The sequence below is a fragment of the Atractosteus spatula genome, chromosome 3 (genome assembly GCF_055471065.1).
Source record: "Atractosteus spatula isolate fAtrSpa1 chromosome 3, fAtrSpa1.hap1, whole genome shotgun sequence".
Classification (NCBI taxonomy): domain Eukaryota; kingdom Metazoa; phylum Chordata; class Actinopteri; order Semionotiformes; family Lepisosteidae; genus Atractosteus; species Atractosteus spatula.
The window spans coordinates 1,331,753-1,356,011 of record NC_142708.1 but is presented as its reverse complement, the minus strand read 5'-3'; the positions used below and the strand labels follow the sequence as shown (position 1 = coordinate 1,356,011).

Genomic DNA, 24,259 nt, shown 5'->3' with positions numbered 1-24,259 from the left:
GGGAATTCAAGTTTACGATATAAACTCACCAATCTGGAAAACACAGAGGAAATGCATTTTCTTTATTATCTCCCAAGTGGACAACAGCATCAGGCCTGGTTATTATTAAGTGCTTTAGGGCTTAATATTAAGTGTGACTCTCATGTAGTCTTGAAAGCCAAAGAGCTACATGATCTTTGATGTATATTTCCCTCTGTCATGCTGCCAGAAATGCCCAGATCAGGAAAGAAACTTCCTGTTTGGCTCAGCATGTGAAAGAATGAACCGTACAGGCCTGTCATAATCATCAAAACTGTTTGAGGCCGAGATCTGGGCTGGATCTGGGTGTGGGGTGTGGGAGGGTGAACCTCACTTTTTCTCGGGGCTTTTCCTGGGCAGAATTAGGAAGAGCTTCTGAAGTGGCTCAGGAAGTCCAGCGGTGCTGTTGAGGCTGATATCCCTGAAGGAAAGCAAGATATCGGCCTCAACAACATGGCTTTGCAGCTTGCTCCACCCTCCCACAACTCTTTGGGTAGAGAATCGCCTCCTGTTCCTGATTTTAAATGCATTTCCACATAGTTTCAACTTGTTCCTCTGGCTCATATTTCACTGTCAGTCTCTCCCTGTTCCAATTCTCAGATACATTAAACTCAGTGGATGTCTCCAGAATCAATAGTGAAACACTAACCAGTGGTCACATGTAGAAACTTAACGAAAGTTCTTTTAAATGTGACCAGGCAACACACATTCACATAAAGAGATGTGGGAGTGTGGAACCAATATTGTTCAACAATGCATTAAACAATCTTGTTTATAACTGCTCTTACATAACTTTTCTTATGTTCTTCTGCTTATTTCAAAACCCCAGCTTGAGCTGTGGCAGGAGAGCTTCTTGTAGAAGCAGTGGGTATTGTGTTCAATCTGTGGATAAACTTTAAACTGGTCTGAATAAAACCTTTCAAGATGGGGTATTAAAGACTGACGAGTGACCCAGATCTTGTGTTGTTCTTTTGGCAGGCATGAGCTCCAAAGGGCAGGTACTGTGGGACAGCAGTGTGACTGCTTACAGTGCAAGTGACTGGTTACATGAGGGCCTTATACCCTGTAGGGCTCAGCAGACTTCTTCCCTAATCTGGGGAAAGACACTGCTAGGGACCAGCTGATGACCATCTGTTGACCTCAGAAGACATGGACTGCCCAAGCCTGCACACTGTCACCTGCCTGTCCCCTGGTCAGTACAGTCTCACCTGTCCGTCTCCTGGTCAGTATACTGTCACCTGCCTGTCTCCTGGTCAGTACACACTCACCTGCCTGTCCCCTGGTCAGTACACTCTCACCTGTCCCTCTCCTGGTCAGTATACTGTCACCTGCCTGTCTCCTGGTCAGTACACACTCACCTGCCTGTCCCCTGGTCAGTACAGTCTCACCTGTCCCTCTCCTGGTCAGTACAGTCTCACCTGTCCCTCTCCTGGTCAGTACACACTCACCTGTCCCTCATTGTAACTGCTGTCTCCTCTCACTGTGTGCTTTTTTTCTTACAGTGAAGTGCTTTGGGAAACCTCTTTAATGAAAGGCACTATATAAAATGAAGCTAATAATAATAATATTTTTGCAGACACTGTGCAGTGTCGGTCCGGACCTGGGGGAGGAGATGTCGGGGCTGCCCGGGGGTACTAACGAGCGCAAAGCGGCAGTCTGACAGAAAGCAAAGGTTCCTGTCAGGTGATGAGCAGCTCGCATCTTCTTCCTCACACTCAATCGACGCAGTGAGTTTATAAAGCGCAACTACAAGAACCTTATTTTTAAAAAAAAATCGTAATATAAATGTTATATATTTTTTAATGTGATAATCATAGATTGCGTTATTTTTTTACCTATTCCCCCGGACAAACGCGCCCCGGCCGCGGAGGGTGATTGCCCCCGGGCGCAGTGCCTCTCTCACGCCGGGGAGGGGAGTCACAAGGCCGGCCCGTCGCCTGCCGCGCATTCCCGATCCGCCTCGCCTCGGTCAGCACCCTCTGACAGCCTCATGGGTTGGGACCTTGCCGGGGTTATATAGCAGAGAGGCCCACGCGTGTCGCCCACTTCCCGCCGCGGAGGAAAACGGTGTTTTTGAGCGGCCGTGCCCGTGAAGATCTCAGCGCGATGCCCGGCTCGGACCTCGGCAAGGCCGTGTGCATCATCACCGGCGCCTCCAAGGGCTTCGGCCGCGGCCTGGCCCTGCAGCTCGGCGGCCTGCTGCAGGCGGGCTCGGTGCTGGTGCTGGCGGCCCGCTCCGGGGACCGGCTGCTGGAGCTGCGCGGGGAGCTGAGCGGGGAGCTGGCCGGCGTGCAGGTGCGCTGCGTGACGGCCGACCTGGCCCGCAGGGAGGGGACAGAGGAGACGGTGCGGGTCGCCAGGGAGGCGGCGCCGAAGGACATCGACCACCTGCTGCTCATCAACAACGCAGGTGAGGCTGAGGGAAGAGGCTCGGAGCTCAGGCTCGGATAAGTGCAACTAAAATCTGCAATATTCCTGAACGACTTGTCGCCGTTTGTTTTGGGCACTTTCGGCACGTAGCTATTGCTAAGAGTTTATCATACTGTAAATAACGCTGATTTGCGGTGAGTCTGGCAGATCGTCAGTGCTGGTCAGCTGTTCTCACAGAACACAGAATTCACAGTAACTGGGCGACACAGGCAGACCTGGCTGCCCACAGAGGACAGGCTGTGCTCCCACTGCCAGCGGGGAGAAACAGAGACAGAGGTGCACTTCCTACTGCACTGGGACAGATACTCTGGGATTAGAGAAACATTCTTCCCTAAACTCAGAAATCTAATCCCAGAGTTCCCACACCTGCCAGAATCACAACAGCTCCCAATCCTACTGGGAGAGGGAGGAGGGAACTTATCTGAACTGGCAGCCCAGTATGTGATCTCCTGTCCCAGCATCACGGTGATGTGTCTGTATTGTAAATGTCTGTAGATGTTGTGTTAGTTGTATATGCTTTGACAACACTATAATTCATATATCCTTAGTATTACATGCTGAGCAAGAATTCTCTGTGGTCTGGAGAGCAGTGCTGTTTGGCGTCTCAGTGGTACAGATGTGTAGCAGTAGCGACAGAGGAGCGGTCCGGTGTATCGGCGCTGCGAGGGTTTGGGCCTGCGGGACAGAGGACCGGTCCAGTGTCTCAGTGGCAGCAGTACAGATGTGTAGCAGTAGCGACGCGCAGTGACGGTGAACTCTGTCTCTCTCCCAGGCTCCCTCGGTGACATCAGCCGCAATGCGGTTAGTTTCACGGACCCCAGCGAGGTGGACGCCTACCTGTCGATGAACGTGAGCTCGGCGCTCAGCCTGACGGCAAGCGTGCTGGGGGCGTTCCCGCGGCGACCGGGGCTTCGGCGCAGCGTGGTCAACATCAGCTCGCTGTGCGCCCTGCAGCCCTACCGCTCCTGGGTGCTGTACTGCACCGGCAAGGCAGCCAGAAACATGATGTTCAGGGTGCTGGCTGAGGAGGAGCCTGATGTCAGAGTGCTGAACTACGCACCTGGTGAGAGAAACATCCTCCGTGTGCAGAGAAAAACACCTAACAACGGGTGCAGGGCCGAATTAGGCCAGTACCCACTATTGATAAACGTACAGAAAAGAGTATTAAAGTATTGGCTACACCTAAAAAACAGCGACCAAAATTCCTACCAACACAAAGCCCTGCTGAGCCAAGAGCTGAGCCCAAAACAGAGCCCCCTGAGCCAGCTGGTCCTGAGGCTCACCGACACCAGCCAGCCTCAGGACAGCACTGCTAGAGCACCACAACTCAGACTCAAGCACATCACAGCACAGATCAAACAGCAATATCTCACACACTGGGACACACACACACAAACACAACATAAACTGGAATGCTACAGAACCCTAAACAGACAATACACACTAGCCGAATATTTGACCAAGATAAGAAACAACAAACAGAAACAGACCCTGACAAGTACAGGCTCAGTGACCACAGCCTGGCCATAGAAACTGGGCGACACAGGCAGACCTGGCTGCCCACAGAGGACAGGCTGTGCTCCCACTGCCAGCAGGGAGAAATAGAGACAGAGGTGCACTTCCTACTGCACTGGGACAGATACTCTGGGATTAGAGAAACATTCTTCCCGAAATTCAAAAATCTAGTCCCAGAGTTCCCACACCTGTCAGAATCACAACTGGTCCCAATCCTACTGGGAGAGGGAGGAGAGAACTCAGTTGAACTGGCAGCCCAGTATGTGATCTCCTGTCACAGCCAGAGGAACAGACAGTGAGCCTGTCTCTCAATAATAATAATACAGTGTGTGATCTCCTGTCCCAGCCTGAGGAACAGTGAGCCTGTCTCTCAATAATTCTCCAAATGTTTATATGTACATGCATTATGATGTGTCTGTATTGTAAATGTCTGTAGATGTTGTGTCAATTGTATATGCTTTGGCAACACTGAAATTCATCGGTCATGCCGATAAAGCTGTTTGAATTGAATGGCGGAGAGAGAGATAGGAGTGACAGTGGGAGGAGAGAGAAGTCAGTGGGGGTGTGAGTGTGAGTGGGCACCTTCTCCTTCTCTATACTTCAGTGTTTCTGTTCTGTGTCTCCCTGACGTGACGCTGCCTCTCTCTGCAGGCCCGCTGGACACGGACATGCAGACGCAGGCTCGCAGCCTCACTGGGGACGCGCAGGTCCGACAGTCTCTTTCCGACATGCACAGCAGGGGGGAGCTGATATCCTGCTCCCAGTCCGGTGCCAAGCTGGCGCAGCTGCTGCTCGAGGACCAGTACCAGTCTGGAGCACACATCGACTACTACGACATCTAGACCCCCCCCCCCCCGCTACAGCACACAGCTATGCCCAGCTGGACCATCGTACTGTCCTGTATTTAGACTGGAGCCACACTACACTACTGACCTGTAACTGGGCCACCCCTTCGACCTGTAACTGGACCGGAGCTGGACCACAGCCACCCCACTGACCTGTAACTGGACCACCCCACTGACCTATAACTGGACCACAGCCACCCCACTGACCTGAAGCCTGACCACCCCACTGACCTGCAGCTGGACCACAGCCACCCCACTGACCTATAACTGGACCACAGCCACCCCACTGACCTGTAACTGGACCACCCTACTGACCTGTAACTGGACCACAGCCACCCCCCTGACCTATAACTGGACTGTACCCATCCCACTGATCTGCAGCTGGACCGCAGTCACCCAGCTGACCTGCAGCCAGACCACAGCAGCCACCCCACTGACCTGTAACTGGACCACAGCAACTTTACTGAAACAGTGATACAGCTGACTCCCTGCTGGACAGAACACTGAATACTTCTGGTCGTCATTCCAGTTTGAAGAAGTACAGATCACATTCCTCAACTGTCTGTTTGTGCAAACCTGGACTCTCGGAGCCTGTGAGCGCAGAGCAGTGAAGTGGGCTCCTGTCTCTCCTGTCTCGTCTCCCACCCTGTGTCCTACGCCCTATTTTCCTGCCTCTGTAACCCCTCTGCAGCGAGCTGATTGATTTTGGTTGTGTGCTGTGCTTTTTCCTGAGTGGTGAGAAGCTGTGTGAGTGGACTTCGTATCGGCTGGACAGGATGGCTTCAGAAGCACACGTTCACGAGAGAAGAGACCAATCTTTCATGCTTTACTGAGGCCTCTGTATTACAGCTGATGGCTCTGACTGTGCCTCTCTGTGGGGTGCTGGGTGTAGGGTGCCCTAGGAGAGAGAAGGCACCCCCAAAGATACTGCGATTCTGTCCAAAGGGAATTGTTCACAGCAATGAGATGCGCAGTGTGCACACCTTCTACTGTATAGTGATTTCTTATGCTCTGGGCCCTGCCAGTGTTTCAGCACACAACCGGCGTACAGTGAGGGATGGCGCAGAGAGCTGTGTCCCTCTCGTCCTCGTGTGGCGGGTGGTGGCTGGGCTGTGGCGCCCCCTTGTGGGGTGGGACGGGGCAGGGGGAGGGGCTCCGGTCCCAGTCTGCGTTCAGAAGTTTGTGCAGTGCCTTAAGAACGTGTGTTACGACAGAGTGTTACATAAGACGAAGGAGATTATATTGTTATTAATGTATCAGTGATGTATGAAAATCTGGGCACAGTACCCTTGTCTCACTTGTGAGTGTTCATAAATAAAATCCATTAAAGAAGTTGTTTGCGGTGTTGTTGTGGAAGAAGATCCATCGGGATCATCCCTGCGTTGTGCCTGCGGATGGGCTGGGAGCTCCTGCCTCCTGATCCCTGAGCCCGGCCCTGTCCCTCCTCAGGATCAGGGTGCAGAAGCACTATGGACCAGGGGTGACGTGACTGAGCCTAACAAGCGTGTGGAGGGGTGGACAGTGGGGTGAATGCGCCGTGTACGTCCTGCAGGGGTGTGGGGTCACACTGACATTGCCTGGGGACGCCCTGTCTCTGTGCTGCTGTGGCACTCTGAGAGGTTCAGAAACTCTTGAGAGGTTCAGAAAAGGTTCAGAAACTGCTCGTGGTAAAAAAAAATCGCAGTACATTCGGTATAGTGTGTGCCTTCAGTCTTGAAGAACAGCAGAGTGTCCGAGAGACTCCGGGATTCCCAGCGTGGGCTGTTGTGTCTGTGTGCGCTGTGTGTCGGGTTTCCTCCTGGTCTCTGAGGAGCAGCAGCTGTGAGCTCACAGGGAGCTCGAGAGGAGCTGTGTCTCCAGGGGCTGTTCCTGCGAAGGCCGGTTCTCGGGATCTGATGGGACCTGGGTCTGCCTGTCCGCTGTGCCCTCCTTTCCCAAGTCCCTGCTGTCCTTTGGGGCTGGGCTGAGCCCTCTCTCCCCTCTCCCTTGGTGCGATTAGAGCTGCTGCCCCTGCTGTCAGACTGTGATGGGACTGGTCAGTGAGAAGAGCCAGAGCTCGGGGGGTGGCGGGGGGTGGGGGAGGGCAGCGGAGGTGAGCTCTTTGTTCTGGAGGTTTCTGGAAATGGGCTCAGGCCGCCACTCTGGTAAAAGGTTGCTGGTGGCCACGCAGCCCACGCTCTCCCAGCTGCCCTGGGTGACAGGCAGGCACTTCTGGCTGCTAAAAATACCCTGGGACGGCCCAATTTCTCCCAAACAAGGGGAGGCTGAAACACATCACAGCCCTGCAGGGCCTGGTCCCGCGGCAGTTGGCCGTGTCTCCCCCCGAGAGAGAGCTCTCTGGGGGAGTGAGTGCAGAGGCAGCCCGCGGTGCTGCACGGGTGTGAGCTGTGCGCAGGGCTCGCTCTGCGGGCAGGACGAACCCCCCCGCGCCCGGGAGCTGGAGCGCTTGGGGGCTGAGTCTATTTCGGGCCCTGCTGGGGGAGTGGCCGGAGAAGGTGTTGAAAGCCCGAGTCAGGGAGGGAGCAGGCAGGACATTCCTCTCGGCCAGTGTGAGCAGCGACCCCGGAGAGCATGGAGAGCGTCGAGGTGTTCCAGTCGGAGGGCAAGGGCCGCGGGCTGAGGGCCACCCGGGAGCTCTGGGCGGGAGACGTGCTGTTCGCGGAGCCCAGCTTCGCCGCCGTGGTGTTCGACAGGTAGGCCCGGTCCTGGCCGGGACGGGTCCGTGCGTAGCGTGCTGGACAGCGCCGAGGAGGCGCAGGCAGCCAGGCAGTGTGGAGCGCGTGAGGACACGCTGACCGGCGTCCAGGCGGGGGTTTCAGGGCGGGAGCTGATGGCTGTGCACCGCTGCCAGTGGGCGTGCAGTGACTCTGTCTTGGACTGCCGAGCTGCTGCGTGTTCAGAATCACAGCGATGCAGCAGGGGGCTTCTGTGTGTCTAGCTGCTCAGTGTTAAGAACGTAAAAATGGTATGTCCATCTAGTCATCTAGTTGTCATCCAGTAAGTGAAAGAAGCCAGGGTATCAGCTCCACCTACAAGGCTGGGCAGCTTGTTCCCAGCTCTCACAACCCTGTGTGTGAGGACAAGCCCCCTGTCCTGACTGCGGTGTCTCATCCAGCTGTTCCATGAAAGAAGCCAGGGTATCTGTTCATACACCCACAACCATGTTAGGGTGCTGGTGTGTTCAGTAGTTCAGTGTTAGAGTGCTGCGCTGCAGTGTGTTCAGGTGCCGAGTGTCAGTGTGCTGGGCTGCAGTGCGCTTAGTAGCTCAGTATCAGTGTGCTGGTCTGCAGTGTGTTCTGTAGCTCAGTGTCAGTGTGCTGGGCTGCAGTGTGATCAGTAGCTCAGTGTCAGTGTGCTGGGCTGCAGTGTGTTCAGTAGCTCAGTGTAGGGGTGATGGGCTGCAGTGTGTTCAGTAGGGTCCTGAGTTTCCAGTGCAGGAAACAGCTAAAAGTCTAAACACCGAAGGCTGTAGATACAGTAAAGGGGTAGTGCTGTTGTGCAGTAAAGGGAATTGTTATCATGCTTCAGAAACAAAGTCTCAAAGCTGTGTTGAGCTAACCGCAGCAGTGTTACCACCTTGTATTCTGTATTGTGATAAGATCTCAGGAGATTAGCAGTCTGGTCCAGGTCAGCACTGGGATGGGAGACCTCTAAGGAAAACCAGACTCTTTCTGAAAGGCTGTTGGTGGGCCAGTAGGTGGCGCTCTTCAGGATCTGTTCAGAATGTCCAAAGCAACCCCCAGCACACCTACACTGTGCTGTAGGAGGCATCGCCCTTCAGATCGTCACACTCAAGTCCTGACTAGATATTCGCTAGAGCTTGGGACACAGTGTTAACCCCAGTGTCCTGGAAAATTCCACCCTGCTTTCATCCAATCTGGACTCCCTCAATTCTTTTAATCTGATTTTGCTTTTAAGAACTTTATTTCCTTTTCACAAAGAATTACAGAATAAACACAAACTTTACAATATTTTATGCCTATAATGGTATATACTGTATATACACATATTAAGAGAGCAGAATAAAATTAATAATCATTTAATAAAACATTCCTGGTTAGTTTTTAACAAGAAAATCACATTTTTGCTTTACTTTCTTCTCTATTAGTCTGAGAGAGCTTTAAAGTGAAATACTTGGATCTAGTTTTCCAGATACCGGTCTCCACAGATCTCTCAGCTGGATGAGCCAGACCGCCTGCACCCTTAACTGAAACTTCTTTTAAATCACCTGGGGCTGCAGTTTCTCTCTCCTCCCCCTGATCCACAGTGCAGCAGGGCCGCTGGTGCAGAATGATCCCTGTGTGTCTCCCAGGTGGGGCCGCTGGTGCAGAATGATCCCTGTGTGTCTCCCAGGTGGGGCTGCTGGTGTAGAATGATCCCTGTGTGTCTCCCAGGTGGGGCCGCTGGTGCAGAATGATCCCTGTGTGTCTCCCAGGTGGGGCCGCTGGTGCAGAATGATCCCTGTGTGTCTCCCAGGTGGGGCCGCTGGTGCAGAATGATCCCTGTGTGTCTCCCAGGTGGGGCTGCTGGTGCAGAATGATCCCTGTGTGTCTCCCAGGTGGGGCTGCTGGTGCAGAATGGCCGCTGTGTGTCTCCCAGGTGGGGCTGCTGGTGCAGAATGATCCCTGTGTGTCTCCCAGGTGGGGCTGCTGGTGCAGAATGATCCCTGTGTGTCTCCCAGGTGGGGCTGCTGGTGCAGAATGATCCCTGTGTGTCTCCCAGGTGGGGCCGCTGGTGCAGAATGATCCCTGTGTGTCTCCCAGGTGGGGCTGCTGGTGCAGAATGGCTGCTGTGTGTCTCCCAGGTGGGGCTGCTGGTGCAGAATGGCCGCTGTGTGTCTCCCAGGTGGGGCTGCTGGTGCAGAATGGCCGCTGTGTGTCTCCCAGGTGGGGCTGCATCAGTGGGGGATATGTTCCCCTTCTTTATGTGATGAGATTTGTGGACATTTAGAATTCTTATAGTTAGAATTAGAATTATAGAATGATTCTAATTGATTACTCTTAGTCAAATTAAAAATATCATCACATCAGCAGCAGTGCCTCTCTGTCCACCCTGTTTACAAACTCCCCCCCGTCCACCCTACTCTGTTCCTGGAAAACTCACACTGTGCTTCTATTTTCAACCCTCACCTCACAGACTGCGTACTATCACGAGTGTCATCCGCTTTGTCTGCAACACCCGGCACACCGGCCTGGACAGTGTCAGTGTGCACGTTGTCAGAACAAAACCGCAGACCCTTCTCAGTCATCTGCCGTTGGACACAGAAAGGACAAACTGAAAAGCCAAGTTAAGGAGTTATATCACTGTTCAGGTGTTCGGAGAATTGAATTAGTCCAGCCCCTGCTGCAGTCAGGGAAATCGTTTCTAAAGTGTAGTGAGGACTCTTAGGAGGAGTTCGGTTTTTTGTTCTGGTTGTTTATTTTCAAAGGAAAAGGAGTTGTTATTGACTGTGGAAGGGAACCAGCCTGCCTGCAGGACTGGATCTGAGACAAACAGACGTGCTCCTGAGCAGGCGGCTGACAGTCTGGCAGGGTCACCATGACACTCTCCGGCGCTGAGAGATAGTCACTCCCAGGGGCTGGATCGGGGTGTGCCGCAGAGCTCAGATCAGGAATGTGCATCCTGTGGCAGAGGGGAGACTGGGAAAGATGGCTGACTGGGAGAAGCGATTCTGTTCCCCTGAGGGTGACTGGAGAAAGTGGACATGGGAAACGCCGCCACCTCTCGTGAGGAAAGTGCACACAGGGGTTAGTGCTTGTTGTGGTATTTTCTGTACTTTCCCTCAGAATCTGTTCTGCAGTTTGAGCACAAGGCCTCTGAACAAGCTCAGGTTCAACATGCTGTCTGAACGCCAGTGTAGGACACGTCCCGGGATGTGTCCGGTTTTTCTTTAACATGGTGACCACAGTGGTACAAAAGATGAGGCCTTACTAGCCCATTGTTATACAATTTCAACACCCTAAATTCCGTGCTTTTAACTCTAAATCCTACAGTTTGGTTTGCCGTGTAAGTTGCCTCCCCACATTGTCTAGAAGATGTGAAAACATCAACACCTGACCTACACCCCCCTCGCTGAGACTGGTGCAATGCGATCTGGGGCTCCCCTGCTGAGACCCCAACGTCGGGTTTCCCAGCTGCAGGACCTCCCAGATCCTCCTGGCTGCACAGGCCTGACAAAACAACGTTAACAGCTCTGCTTGCCCCTGGGTGACGGGGCCCTGCGCTCTGCTGTGTGTTTCGAGGTGAGAGGCTCGTCCCGAGCCTGAGACCTGCCTCTCCGGTTGGCGTTCCAGAAGCTCCAAGTCAGCTCTTCTGCTGGGAAGAAGACTCCGTCTTTCAGGGCTGCTCCAGCGCTGGCTGCAGAATTCAGGACACAGTTCAGATCGCCGGCCGTCTCTCCCACATCGCACTCATTCCTGCTCCAATCAGGACACTCTGCCGAAATGGGTCTGATGAATTGCTACAGCAGTGAACCAGCGTACCAGCCGCCGGCTGATAACAGGTCCTGTTAATCACCCTGTCCTGAGGAGCCGTCAGGCCCTGTCTGCAAACGGCACATTCAACAGCACAGCTCAAGTACCGCCAGCTCATACCCCAAACACCGCCCCCTCCTGGATGGGTCAAAGGGGAGAGGCCAGACCTGCTATAGGGCTGTGTTTGATGGGCCAGAGGTTTTGAGCTCACAAGTTAAACTAGTGAGAGCTTTACTGACCAGCAGTAAGGAGTAAAACTGCTTGTTTTACTAAAGCTAATTTGAAAATGAACCTCATTCTAAAGATTACTTATGAAGCTACTTTAATGGAGTTAAAAATTATAATCAAATTGTATAATGGAATTCTATTACAGAAAAGTATGCAGAATCATTTACAGAGGAACACAGAGCAGGAAAGCAGAAGGGAATCACAGCATTTTCATAACATCATGCATTGGCACTTAGTAATGGAAACTCTTGTTGATGCAAACTTAAAAATAACATTTCAAAATAGGAATCTGACAAACAGGTTTGTTTGGAGAGAAAATGTCAGCTGTGAAGGAGCTCTGAGCTGGCAGGGATGTGCTTCCAAATTCCTGGGAGGAACCCAGGACGATTTCTTCCCTCTGTTTTGTGTGATCAGTGTGCATCTCCAGATTGCAGTCATTTTCTTTCCTCTTAGTTCTAGAAAATAGATAAAAACAAACACATTTGAACACTGCTTCAAGTACATGTATTTCAAATCCTCATGGTATTCTTCAGTGGGCTTCAGTAGAATGAACGGTAAACCATGAGGCGCTAGTGGTTCAGTAGCTACTTGGCAGAGCATTTAAAACAGATAACAAGAGGTGCTTCTTTACACAAAGGGTGGTGAGAGACTGGAACAAGTTACCCAGCCATGTGGTTACACCCATTACCCTGGACTCTTTCAAGAGATCCTCAGATTGATTGGCTACTAACTTCCTAATGTCATAGATAGGCTCCTAGAGCTGTATATCTATTATAAATCTACTGTCAGGTCGGCCTTTATCTTACATGCTTAAAGCTGTATTTCATCGGTCATGCCGATAAAGCTCTTTTGGATCTGAGTGAATGAGCAGGGGCTGTGTCACCACCTGTGCAGTGAGAGCCTTACTTGGACTTGGAGAGCCAGGAAGCCCAGAGGCCAGTAGGGAGGCCTGGGGCAGCTGTGTGGAGACAATCAGATTGACAGCGTGTGTGTCAGGCCCTTCACAGACAGCTGCAGTCTGGCTGGCTGCTCTCACAACAGGGACAGATGTACCAGTCCGCTGGTATAAATGACGCAGAGGAGCTGACCGGGTGTGTGGGAACAGCCGTGCGATCTGGGGGTCACCCCTCTGTGGGTGACATCGCTGCTGGCTGTGAGCCCTGCAGTAACACAGCCCAGAGCTGTGCACAGCTCGCCTGCCCTCTGCACTGTTTACAGTGTGGACATTGCTGAGAGCTCTCCGGGTTTCTGTGACACGTAAAGGGTTTCAAAGACGTGCATGATGGATGGTCTGCAGTGCTTTAAATACGTTGCTTTTGGACTGTAGGGAAGTTTTGTCTGGGTGATTTGTGTTGGATGATGAGACTGATAAAGACATGGAGTGTGAGAAGCAGTGAGAGCAGTGAGAGTTTGGTGCTGCACCATCCCTGTGTGTGTGTGTGTGTGTGTGTGTGTGTGTGTGTGTGTGTGTGGTGTTGAGACAGGAGCCAGCTTCTCTTCAGCAGAATAACAGTCTGCGCTGACACCTGACCACCTCATGAGCAACAGGGAAGAGATGAGGGTTCTGTGCCCCTGGACGACGAGTTCCTAATTAGTAATAGAACCAACTCTTGAGCACTGCTGCTCTTTGCTGAGTCTCAAGTGGGGGTGATGTAAACAGGCCTGAAGGAGCTGCAGGGCTGTGCCTCTTAGGGTTGGGAAAAGAACGAGATCACAAAGTTAAAGTTTCTCTGTCAACTTTCCAAAGCTTTGTCTGGCTAATCCCAGCCCTACCCCCAGAAGAATGGGGCTGCTGGTGCAGAATGATTCCTGTGTGTCTCCCAGGTGGGGCTGCACTTCGCTGAGGAAGGAAGCATGTCCCTCTTACATGTGAAGCTTTAGGATACTTTGGGATGAAAGGCGCTGTATAAATCAAGGAATTTACTGTTATTGTTACAAACTGGGTGGGCGATAAAGTTACTAATTAAGGAAGTTATCAAATCGGTAAGAAACCCAGGTCATGACTCTGAATGATAATGCGTGACTCCACTCTGGGTGTCGATCAGGAGAGTCTGCTGCAGCTGATCACCGGACTCTTAGGGCCCTTTCCCCAGCTCACACTCACATGGAGCCCAGAGCAGTTCTCCCTCCAGACCCTCTGCCAGTCCATCCTTGGCCTTCATGCCCACCTGCACGTGCGCCACACCGTTCACTCTGACAGCGCCTCACCCTGCTCTCTCACACTGCGGAACTCTGTGACTCTCACCTCTGGCGCCGGGGGAAGGGCGCACACACACACACACAGGCGGTCCTGTTCCCTCTGCAGCTTTAGAACGGGCTGTCTTTCAACACAGCGGCCCTCTCGAAACCCACAAGCCCCTCCGGGATCGCTGTTCTCTCGGGTCGTTCTCCTCTTCGTCTGCTGCTTCAGCTTCTCCAGCCCAGCTGGCTGCCCTTTAACCAGCTTCTTCTCTGCGCTTGTTTCAGAATCGCTGACTCAGCTGGCTCAATAACAAACAGCCTTCAACCCGCTGCTGTAAATCTTCAAAACACAGCTGTGGGCTTTATACCGCGTCCCTGTCAGCTCGATCGCTCTGGCCGCATGCCGTACCACAGCACATTCTCTCTCTCTGCCTGGCCCGTGCTGGGTCTGCTGCTCACTACCGTAGGAGACGAGTGGGAGATTCCTGAACCCTGTACCACTCTTGACCGACAGCCTATTAGAACAGAGTCCCACCTGCTAAAGTCACTCGACCACTTTACAGCTTGATAACAGAGTAATAATCAGGCCCAAACTGATACAAGACAGACAAATATTTAATAACATTAAATAACACAACTACACAACACGCAATGGTTACCCTAGGAACAGGTATGTACATTTCTGTGAGTCTCAGAGCCCTGCCTCCTACAGACACTGACAACCCAGAATTCTGTCCTTAAAATCGTGGAAAAACAACTCTAAAATTGTAATAAAAAAAGAGAGAAATCCTGGGACCTGAACCAGGTCTAAATCACACTCTCACAAAGTACCAGCACGGATTCTGCTTTTAAGTCTGAATTCAGAGAGGCGCTATCTCAGGGCACCAGCTTTGTGATGAGGAGGAGGGAGGATAAAGAGTTAAAAGCGAGGGGCCAGTTCTGTTGGGGCAATCTGACTGACCAGGGCACTGTGGGTTATTCATGTTTCATCACGGGTCATCGTTTCGAACTGCTGCCACATCTCCCTGCGTTCCTGAGCCCTGAGAGGAAGTGCTCTCCCTGCTGACCCTCTCACCGCCTCTCCCCAGCCTCACGCAGCACGTCTGCCACACCTGCTTCGCCCGCCAGCCCAAGCTCCAGCGCTGCGGGCAGTGCAAGTTCGCCCACTACTGCGACCGCACCTGCCAGCGGGAGGGCTGGGCCGAGCACAAGGGCGAGTGCAGCGCCATCAAGAAGTACGGCCAGACGCCCAACGAGAACGTCCGGTGAGCCCAGGGTACAGTGTGTGTGTGGTGAGCCCAGGGTACAGTGTGTGTGTGTGGTGAGCCCAGGGTACAGTGTGTGTGTCCGGTGAGCCCAGGGGTACAGTGTGTGTGTGGTGAGCCCAGGGGTACAGTGTGTGTGTCCGGTGAGCCCAGGGGTACAGTGTGTGTGTGGTGAGCCCAGGGGTACAGTGTGTGTGTCCGGTGAGCCCAGGGGTACAGTGTGTGTGTGTGGTGAGCCCAGGGTACAGTGTGTGTGTCCGGTGAGCCCAGGGGTACAGTGTGTGTGTGGTGAGCCCAGGGGTACAGTGTGTGTGTCCGGTGAGCCCAGGGGTACAGTGTGTGTGTGTGGTGAGCCCAGGGGTACAGTGTGTGTGTCCGGTGAGCCCAGGGGTACAGTGTGTGTGTGTGGTGAGCCCAGGGGTACAGTGTGTGTGTGGTGAGCTCAGATGAGAGGTACAGTGTGTGTCCGGTGAGCCCAGGGGTACAGTGTGTGTGTGGTGAGCCCAGGGTACAGTGTGTGTCTGGTGAGCCCAGGGAACAGTGTGTGTGTGGTGAGCGCGGGGGTACAGTGTGTATGTCTGGTGAGCCCAGGGGTACAGTGTGTGTGTCTGGTGAGCCCAGGGGTACAGTGTTTGTGTGGTGAGCCCAGGGGTACAGTGTGTGTGGTGAGCTCAGAGGAGGGGTACAGTGTTTGTGTGGTGATCTGAGACGAGGGGAACAGTGTGTATCTGGTGATCTGAGACGAGGGGTACAGTGTGTGTGTCTGGTGAACTGAGAAGTGGGGTACAGAGTTTGTAACAAAGAAAACCTGTGAAAAATGGCAGAGCTCTTTTGAAGTAGCGTGTGTCCTCGCTCCTCTTTTCTAAGCCTTTCTCTCTGGCTCTCTGTCCTCCTGTCTGTCTGTGCCAGGCTGACAGCGAGGGTGCTGTGGCGCATCGAGCGAGAGGGCAGCTCTCAGGCCGAGGGCAGCCTGACCTCCCTGGACGAGCTGGAGGACCATGTGGCCGACATGCCTGAGGAAGACAGGAAGGAACTGAAAATCGATGTCCACAACTTCCTGGACTACTGGCCGCCCCACAGCCGCCAGTTTGGAGTGGAGTACATCTCACACATCTTCGGCGTTGTGCGTCACTCTCTCTCTCTCACTCTCCTCCTCCCTTCCTCTCGTTCTGCTCAACAAGCTTTATGGCATGACCAGTGGATGACAGTGTTGCCAAAGCATATGGCAACAACACATTGTCTACAGACATTTCCAACACATACACGTCATAGGACATTTATGTACAACATACAACAAATAGAACATTATTGAGAGACAGTGTCACTGTTCCTCAGGCTGGGACAGGAGATCACACACTGTATTATTATTATTGAGAGACAGGCTCACTGTCTGTTCCTCAGGCTGTGACAGGAGATCACACACTGTATTATTATTATTGAGAGACAAGCTCACTGTCTGTTCCTCAGGCTGGGACAGGAGATCACACACTGTATTATTATTATTGAGAGACAGGCTCACTGTTCCTCAGGCTGGGACAGGAGATCACACACTGTATTATTATTATTATTATTGAGAGACAGGCTCACTGTCTGTTACTGGTAACTCCTCAGAGCTGTGTCATATTAAAATGAGTTTATTTGACAGATGTTTTATGCTATATTGTCTGATTGCTTACCTTTGCACATCAAGCAGGGACAGATGTTCCTACAGCAGGCTGTATTTGCACACTTGAGAGACTAGTGTGTGCCAGGGAGCTTATTGTGAAACACTAGGGCTCTGTAATTTCTCGCACTGACATCTCGCTGTACACCGGGCTAGCTGACAATCGAAACTGTGTTCTCGTTGGCAGATTAACTGTAATGGATTCACGGTCAGTGACCAGCGTGGGCTGCAGGCAGTGGGCGTGGGACTGTTCCCCAACTTGTGTCTGGTCAACCATGACTGCTGGCCCAACTGCACTGTCATTCTCAACAATGGCAAGTGAGTACAGAGATACACTGGACACTGCAGCACCGTACAGAGCCACTGGACACTACAGCACCCCACAGACACACTGGACACTACAGCACAATACAGACACACTGGCCACTACAGTACAGTACAGACACACTGGACACTACAGCACCCCAAAGACACACTGGACACTACAGCACCCTACAGACACACTAGACACTACAGCACAATACAGACACACTGGACACTACAGCACAATACAGACACACTAGACACTACAATATCTTACAGAGGCACTGGACACTACAGCACTGTACAGACACACTGGAGACTACAGCACCCTACAGACACACTGGACACTACAGTATCTTACCTACACACTGGACACTACAGCACCCTACAGACACACTGGACACTACAGTATCTTACAGACACACTGGACACTACAGCACCCTACAGACACACTGGACACTACAGTATCTTACAGAGACACTGGAATATACAGCACAGATAGACACACTGGACACTACATTATCTTACAGAGGCACTGGACACTACAGTATCTTACAGAGACACTGGACATTACAGCACAGACAGAGACACTGGACACTACAGTATCTTACAAAGACAATGCCTGATGAGTCCTTTATGGATGTTACTGCATGCTCCTATGCTGTATTTACTGCACTTTGCCCTGATCTCTTTCAGCGTTGCTGGATTGGGCTGTGCTGCTTTTACAGTGCAGAGCAGTAAATCAAACTCACAGGAATTTTGCAACAAAACCATTTTCCACTCTGTGTGAAGCTTAAGAACAGCTACAGACAAGAGGAATCCACTCGGTCCACCCAGCCTTTTAAATAGTTTTAAATATCTAATTGATCCCGGGATTTCATCTGGCATTTCTTGACAGAAGCCAGAGTTCGGGCTCCAATCACATGGCTGGGCAGCCTGTTACTGATTCCCGGCACCCCCACACTCCCGGGAGAGCTCCCTGTCACCCCAGGAGACATGAGGGGTTAGTGCCCCACTGAGCAGTGACACAGGGTTAGAGGGGGGGAAAGAGCTGGGAATCTGGGGTACAGCAGTCTGGGAAGGGATGGAGAGGCTGAAGGGAATAGCTGCTCTCTGAGTGAGGAGGAAACCTCTGGCTCCTTCAGAGTTTGTGCACATATACGGCTCTCTGCTTGCCTGAACCTAAAACAAGCAATTCTGCAGAAACTTCTTCAGGGAGGGGATATTAGTTTGTGTGTGATAGTGTATTGCACATGACTGCACTTTCAGTGTGAGCAGCCTGCCCAGGTTTCCAAGTGACTTTTACTCTTATTTAGTTTAGTACAGGGAAAGTCTGAGTGTGTGTGTGACAGCTCAGGGAGTGGGGACACTGCCTAGACAGATACCTTGTGTAAACAGACATTCTCATTTTGTTTTTCAGTCATGCAGCAGTGAACTCATTGTTTCACACCCAGATGAGGTGGGTCTGTGTGCATGAGTCCAGTCTGTAGACGTCCCCCTCTACCCCCACCCCCTCCTCCTCACCCCACTGTCCACCGTCACATCACGGCCGGGCTTAGAGCTCTTGACCACTGTCCAGTATCTCTCACAGATGAGCTCAGAGCTCCTGACCACTGTCCAGTATCTCTCACAGATGAGCTCAGAGCTCCTGACCACTGTCCAGTATCTCCCACAGATGAGCTCAGAGCTCCTGACCACTGTCCAGTATCTCTCACAGATGAGCTCAGAGCTCCTGACCACTGTCCAGTATCTCCCACAGATGAGCTCAGAGCTCCTGACCACTGATCACATCATGGCCGAGTGATGCCCCACAGTTTGTTCCCCCACAGTAGATGTGCATGATAGTTATTGACCTTTTTGTTAGGTCTTCCCTCTACTTTATAAGAACGTTCCTTGTTGTAACTAAAGGCCCATGTTGCTTTGTTGGGTTTTCAGTGTGTGTTCTCACGCTACATGTTAATAATGATGTTTTTTTTAGAGCAGAGCAGCTACATCAGATGGTCACTATTTCACAGCACAATCACTTATTATGGTACAAAGACAACCTCCGTTCAAGGGGGGAGGGAGTGGGGGGGGCCTCTGAGCTCTGTCACAGAGGGAGGGAGGGGGCGGGGCCTCTGAGCTCTGACACAGAGGGGGAAGGGGGTGGGGTCATGAGCTTTGTCACAGAGGGAGGGAGAGGGCAGGTTCGTGAGCTCTGTCACAGAGGGAGGGAGGGGGTGGGGTCATGAGCTCTGTCACAGAGGGGGAAGGGGGCGGGGCCGCTGAGCTCTTTCACAGAGGGAGGGAGGGGGCAGGTCCGTGAGCTCTGTCACAGAGGGAGGGAGAGGGCAGGTCCGTGAGCTCTGTCACAGAGGGAGGGAGGGGGCGGGGCCGCTGAGCTCTGTCACAGAGGGAGGGAGGGGGCGGGGCCTGCTGAGCTCTGTCACAGAGGGGGGGAGGGGGCGGGGCCTCTGAGTTCTGTCACAGAGAGAGGGAGGGGGCGGGGCCTCTGAGTTCTGTCACAGAGAGAGAAGACAGGTGTTCTCCGGAAGAGCTGAATTCTGTCCTTCTTAAATGGGGAAACAGAGAGTGAGGAATCATGCTTTTCCCACTTCAAGCTCTGAGGATTTAAGAGCTCAAATATAATAACTATGAAAGAACACGAGGAGGAAAGCAGAAGAAAGGGAGTGGGTATCTGTGCACAGAGAGTACCACCCTGGCTCCTCCTGTAGCTGTCCCAAATGTAGACGTGTGTGCCACTGGGCAGTGATGTCTAGAGTTTCCCCTCTCCTCCTCTCCCCAGATCACCCCAACTTACACTCCAACCCCACCAAAGAACTCTAGGTGCTTCTATCTACAAAGTTAATTAAACAACTTTAAAGATATATTCTGAGGATGCTGTGGCTCTGCTCAGACAGAAATGTCTTGCACTCTGGAGGTGCTCCGTGTGGCCTGGCCAGCTCCACTGAGTCTCACTAGCCTGTTCGTCTGAGGCCGGCTGTCTCCTCTCACAGAGCCACAGCCCGTTGCCTGGCGAGGTCACGTACAGCTCACGAGAGTAGTAGTTTGCTGGGGCTCACGCGCTCAGGGCAGTTTGGGTGATAGATTTGCACCCCAAGGCTGCACTGAGGACAGCAGGTAGCTGAATGGCCCTGTCTTGTGTTCTTATGAAGTGACAAGAAGTTCTCACCACACAATCCCTGCAAGCAAATGTGATTGCAGTCTCCTACGAAGATCTCATACCCGGTTTTAATTGCATAAGGTGTTGTGTTCTGGGTGAAACCTAAATCGCTTTTAAAAGCGTGAATGTGTGTGTCTTTTGTATGGTACACTGCAGTGCCACTACTGAGCACTTAGGAACGCAAGAACATAAGAAGTTACCGACAAGCTCCTCTGGACTGTTTGGTCAGATTAGTAGTTAATTGAGCTCAGTGTATCATCCAGTCTCATCCAGCCAAAGTATCAGCTTCAACAATATGAAAAGGCAGCTTGTTCCAGACTCCCACTACCCTCTGTGTAAGGAAGTCCCTCCTGTTTACATTTTGACTGTACTTCCCCCTAGTTTCCGCCTGTGTCCTCTGGCCTGCTCTGCCCTAGTGAGAGAGGGCCAGTCTGCAGAGAAAGAGACAAAACACAGTATTTGCACAAATGACAGGTGATGAGGAACAGAAACAAAGCAGCTGAGATGGAAGTTATTTTAAGGGGGGCATGACAAGACCTTTCATGATTGAGGCAGATGTTAGTCTGTGCGCTGAGCTCTAGCACACTGCAGCAGGACTGTCTCCCTCTCCTAGAGACCTGCTGGCCCGTGCTGCCCTGTGTTTGTCTCCTCAGGCCTGCAGTCTCTGTGCTGCACCAGCTAGCTGGACTCTGCACCGCGTCGCAGATTCCCCAGGGTGTCTCCTCTCCTGCGAGCTGACACTCGTCACCATTCTTTATTTATTTAGTTCCTGCCACTCCAGCTCTGTCAGGTCTGAAATAAACATCGCTGTAACTGAGCTAATGCTCTTTCTGGAGCAGGCCAGTCCTGGTCCTGGAGGGCAGATTTTCCAGCAGGTATTCTAGGTCCCTGACTGGCACCAGCATTAGTCTGGTCCAGTTACCGCAGTAGTGAGCTGATTGAGGTTGTTAAGAGCTGTGTTGCAATGAGGCCCTGCAGACACACCAGCCCTGCACCAAGGCATGAAACTGGAGAGTAGGTTCTGGGCGCAAAACAGTCATGCAATCCAAGTGTGTAGCTCAAGACCCTGTCCGACGTGCGATTCTGCCCACAGGATCGAACTGCGCGCCCTGGGGAAGATCAGCCCTGGAGAGGAGCTCACGGTCTCCTACGTGGACTTCCTGAGCGTCGGTGCAGACCGGCGCAGACAGCTGCGGCAGCAGTACTTCTTTGAGTGCTCCTGTGAGCACTGTGCCAAGGGCATCAAGGACGACCTCATGATGGCCGTGAAGGAGGAGGAGGGCAAGAAGGTGGGGCACCTCCCGCACTCACTGCCGCCCACACTACAACCCCAAAAACTACAGCCTCAGACTCGTCACACTACAACCCCATAAACTACAGCCTCCCTCAGACTCCTCACACTACAACCCCATAAACTACAGCCTCCCTCAGACTCCTCACACTACAACCCCATAAACTACAGCCTCCCTCAGACTCCTCACACTACAACCCCATAAACTACAGCCTCCCTCAGACTTGTCACACAACCTCAAAAACTACAGCCTCACTCAGCTTCTCTCAAATTACAGTCCCCAAGACTACAGTCCCCAAAACCAAAGTCCCCTCACACCCCTTCACATTATAGCACCCCAAACTACCTCCTTACATCCCATTACATTGCAGCCCCCTGATATCACTACAGTACCCCAAAACCGCTGCCCCTACAGTTGTACACATCATTGCTGGTTCAACAAAGCACCACTATTTCCTACAAGACTCTGTGCAGCGAGTGTCCACAGGAGTCCCATCTGCTGTGAGGATGAAAAGGGCATCGTTCAGCGATGCACAGCCAGGGAGAGGACAGCGGTGTGAGTAAACCCCCCCTCTCTGTTCCTCTCTCCCACTGGCGCTGTCTCAGCCCCCGGAGGAGGTGGTGAAGGAGGTGCTGGAGTTCAGCCAGAAGGCTCTGGAGAAGATTGAGAAAGAACGCTCCGAGGGCAACTACCAGGAGGTACAGCACCCCTGCCCCCAGCAGATCACACCGCGTCCCCGGGTGCAAAGTTCAAGACAATACCAGCAGGAATTCGATATGGCCCTTCAACTTGTACTGTAAATTCAAAATGAGGCCCTTGCTAAATTGAAGTTGTTTCTTAATTACTGTAAAGAGAAAGGAGTTTGTGCTGCTCAGCTGGTCGCTGTTCCTGCCTCGAGACAGACAGAAAGCTGGATCTGATCAGGGAGAATAAGTGCAGATTGGGGTAATAGTATCAATTAACCAATAACCATTTAAAATATAGGTGATGGCGAAAAATAAAAGACAGAAATCATAAAGATTTTGTATTTGATAGCATCACTGCTGAAGGGCTCTGCTGCAGACGATGACTGAGGGATGATGAGGACAGCAGAGTAGCTACTTTTACAGTCCAAGGACCTGTCCTGTCTCTGAGACACAGCAGGGCTGCAGGGATCATCCCAGTGGGGGCCTGTTCCCTGTGTGGAGCACTGACGCCACCTGTAGGCCAGTGTTTGAATGGACGGTGTCTCCCCAGGTTGTGAAGCTGTGCCGTAAGTGCCTGGAGAAGCAAGAGCCGGTTTTGGGGGACACTCACATTTACCTGCTGCGGGTTCTGAGTGTGATCTCTGAAGTCCTGTCCTATCTGCAGTACTTTGAGGATGCAGCAGAATACGCACGCAGGATGGTGGATGGTTACCTGTGAGTACAGTCTCTGCATCTCCCATTACTGAATACACTGAGACCATCATTACTGTAACACACTGCAACACTGAGACCCAGATTACTATAACACACTGAGTCCATCATTACTGTTACACACTGTAACACACAGACCATCATTACTGTAACACTGCCAACACCCAGATCTTCATTACTGTAACACACTGCAACACAGTCCATCATTACTGTTACGCCATGCCAGTGCACTAAGTCCCTCGGGACAAAGGCGTTATGAGGCAGCAGCAGTTACTGCAGTGTCTCCATGCTGCCCCCTTTCCTTTCTATTAACTACTATTTCCACGTGTTCTGCAACCTTGCTCAACACACCCCGACTCCTCGGCTACAATCTGCAGTAACTCGGCGTGAACAGCTCCATTGTCTTTGCCGTGTATATCGTTTGTGTCTTGAACTTCAGGGGTGTTCCTCTCTGTCTGCGCCCCTGTCTCACAGGAAGCTGTACCACCCCAACAACGCTCAGCTGGGCATGGCGACGATGCGAGCTGGGGTGACACACTGGCACGCAGGGCTGATTGAGGTGGGGCACAGCATGATCTGCAAGGCCTACGCCATCCTGCTAGTCACACATGGCCCCACCCACCCCATCACCAAGGACCTGGAGGTAGGAGCCCCGCCATCCACGCCCTGGCCTTGGGCACCTCCAGTATTTACTGCTCCTGCCCATCTCTGAAAGAGCCCCCTGCACGCCCCCGAACTCACCCCTGAACCCTTCCTGTGCAGGCGATGCGCATGCAGACGGAGATGGAGCTGAGGATGTTCCAGCAGAACGAGTTCGTCTACTACAGCATGAGGGAGGCGGCGCTGAAGAACCAGCCCATGAAGATGATGGCCGAGCCCACCCAGGAGGCGCTCAAGATGATGTTCCGCAGGAAATAGTCCCCCCCCCCCCCCATGCCCAGCCAGGGCTGACCTCTTTCACACCTCCTCTGGCTCACCTCCAGGCCCGCTGGCCCAGAAGCCCACAGCCGCACCGTGACGCTCTGGCCAGGGTAGAGGACGAGACCTGCGCACTGGGAGCCAGAGCCTGTGCTCCAGCCCTGAGGGCTGACTGCTGCCACGTTCCTGCTTGAAATAAAGATGGTTCTCACTTGCCTGTGGTGTGTGGAGTCTGTTCATGGCAGCAGCCTGTGCCCTCATACTGGCAGTGCTGACCTGAACCCTGGGCTTCTTGCAGAGTTGCTAGAGAGCAGCAGCTTTAACCCCCCGATCATGTCTGTGTCGAGACACTTGCTCTCCTGTGCTACAAGGGGCTCCTGCCTGGAGTGTCTCATTAGTTAAAACACTGGACTAATTCCACAGCCCCCTAGTGTCCCAACATTGGCCCTGGGGTGTCCTGTCCCCCTGCATCCCCCCACTGGACCTGGAGCATTTAACCTGGTGCCCTGTCTTTGTCCTGTTCCGAAATGACACCCTGCTGGACACCCCTGTGTGGAAACGGGAAGGG

The 24,259-nt window shown here is 52.6% G+C and overlaps 2 protein-coding genes across 3 annotated transcripts; both read left to right on the top strand.

Annotated features, from left to right (window-relative positions):
* Positions 1 to 1,679: 1,679 nt before the first annotated feature.
* On the top strand, positions 1,680 to 6,140 carry LOC148837240 (sepiapterin reductase-like). Its single transcript, XM_088911327.1, has 3 exons — positions 1,680 to 2,428; positions 3,221 to 3,511; positions 4,615 to 6,140. The coding sequence occupies exons 1-3, from the start codon at positions 2,125 to 2,127 to the stop codon at positions 4,803 to 4,805; spliced, it is 786 nt and encodes a 261-aa protein (XP_088767453.1). The 5' UTR covers positions 1,680 to 2,124; the 3' UTR covers positions 4,806 to 6,140.
* A 919-nt stretch (positions 6,141 to 7,059) lies between these two features.
* LOC148837239 (histone-lysine N-methyltransferase Smyd1-like) lies at positions 7,060 to 23,903 on the top strand. 2 transcript variants are annotated; one of them, XM_088911635.1, is made up of 10 exons: positions 7,060 to 7,501; positions 14,779 to 14,955; positions 15,865 to 16,078; positions 16,806 to 16,936; positions 18,342 to 18,380; positions 21,178 to 21,373; positions 21,982 to 22,074; positions 22,613 to 22,776; positions 23,248 to 23,416; positions 23,536 to 23,903. In XM_088911635.1, the coding sequence occupies exons 1-10, from the start codon at positions 7,380 to 7,382 to the stop codon at positions 23,689 to 23,691; spliced, it is 1,461 nt and encodes a 486-aa protein (XP_088767761.1). In that variant the 5' UTR covers positions 7,060 to 7,379; the 3' UTR covers positions 23,692 to 23,903. The 2 variants fall into 2 exon arrangements, with proteins under 2 accessions (XP_088767761.1, XP_088767762.1); XM_088911636.1 differs by lacking the exon at positions 18,342 to 18,380.
* The last annotated feature ends 356 nt before the right edge of the window (positions 23,904 to 24,259 follow it).

What these genes read in the sequence shown, in the direction of transcription:
- LOC148837239 (XM_088911635.1), top strand. Translation starts at nt 7,380, where the DNA reads ATGGAGAGCGTCGAGGTGTTCCAGTCGGAGGGCAAGGGCCGCGGGCTG. An exon ending in GCCGCCGTGGTGTTCGACAG is followed by an intron (nt 7,502 to 14,778) that starts GTAGGCCCGGTC and finishes GCCTCTCCCCAG; the next exon opens with CCTCACGCAGCACGTCTGCC. An exon ending in ACGCCCAACGAGAACGTCCG is followed by an intron (nt 14,956 to 15,864) that starts GTGAGCCCAGGG and finishes TGTCTGTGCCAG; the next exon opens with GCTGACAGCGAGGGTGCTGT.
- LOC148837240 (XM_088911327.1), top strand. Translation starts at nt 2,125, where the DNA reads ATGCCCGGCTCGGACCTCGGCAAGGCCGTGTGCATCATCACCGGCGCC. An exon ending in GCTGCTCATCAACAACGCAG is followed by an intron (nt 2,429 to 3,220) that starts GTGAGGCTGAGG and finishes TCTCTCTCCCAG; the next exon opens with GCTCCCTCGGTGACATCAGC. An exon ending in AGTGCTGAACTACGCACCTG is followed by an intron (nt 3,512 to 4,614) that starts GTGAGAGAAACA and finishes CTCTCTCTGCAG; the next exon opens with GCCCGCTGGACACGGACATG.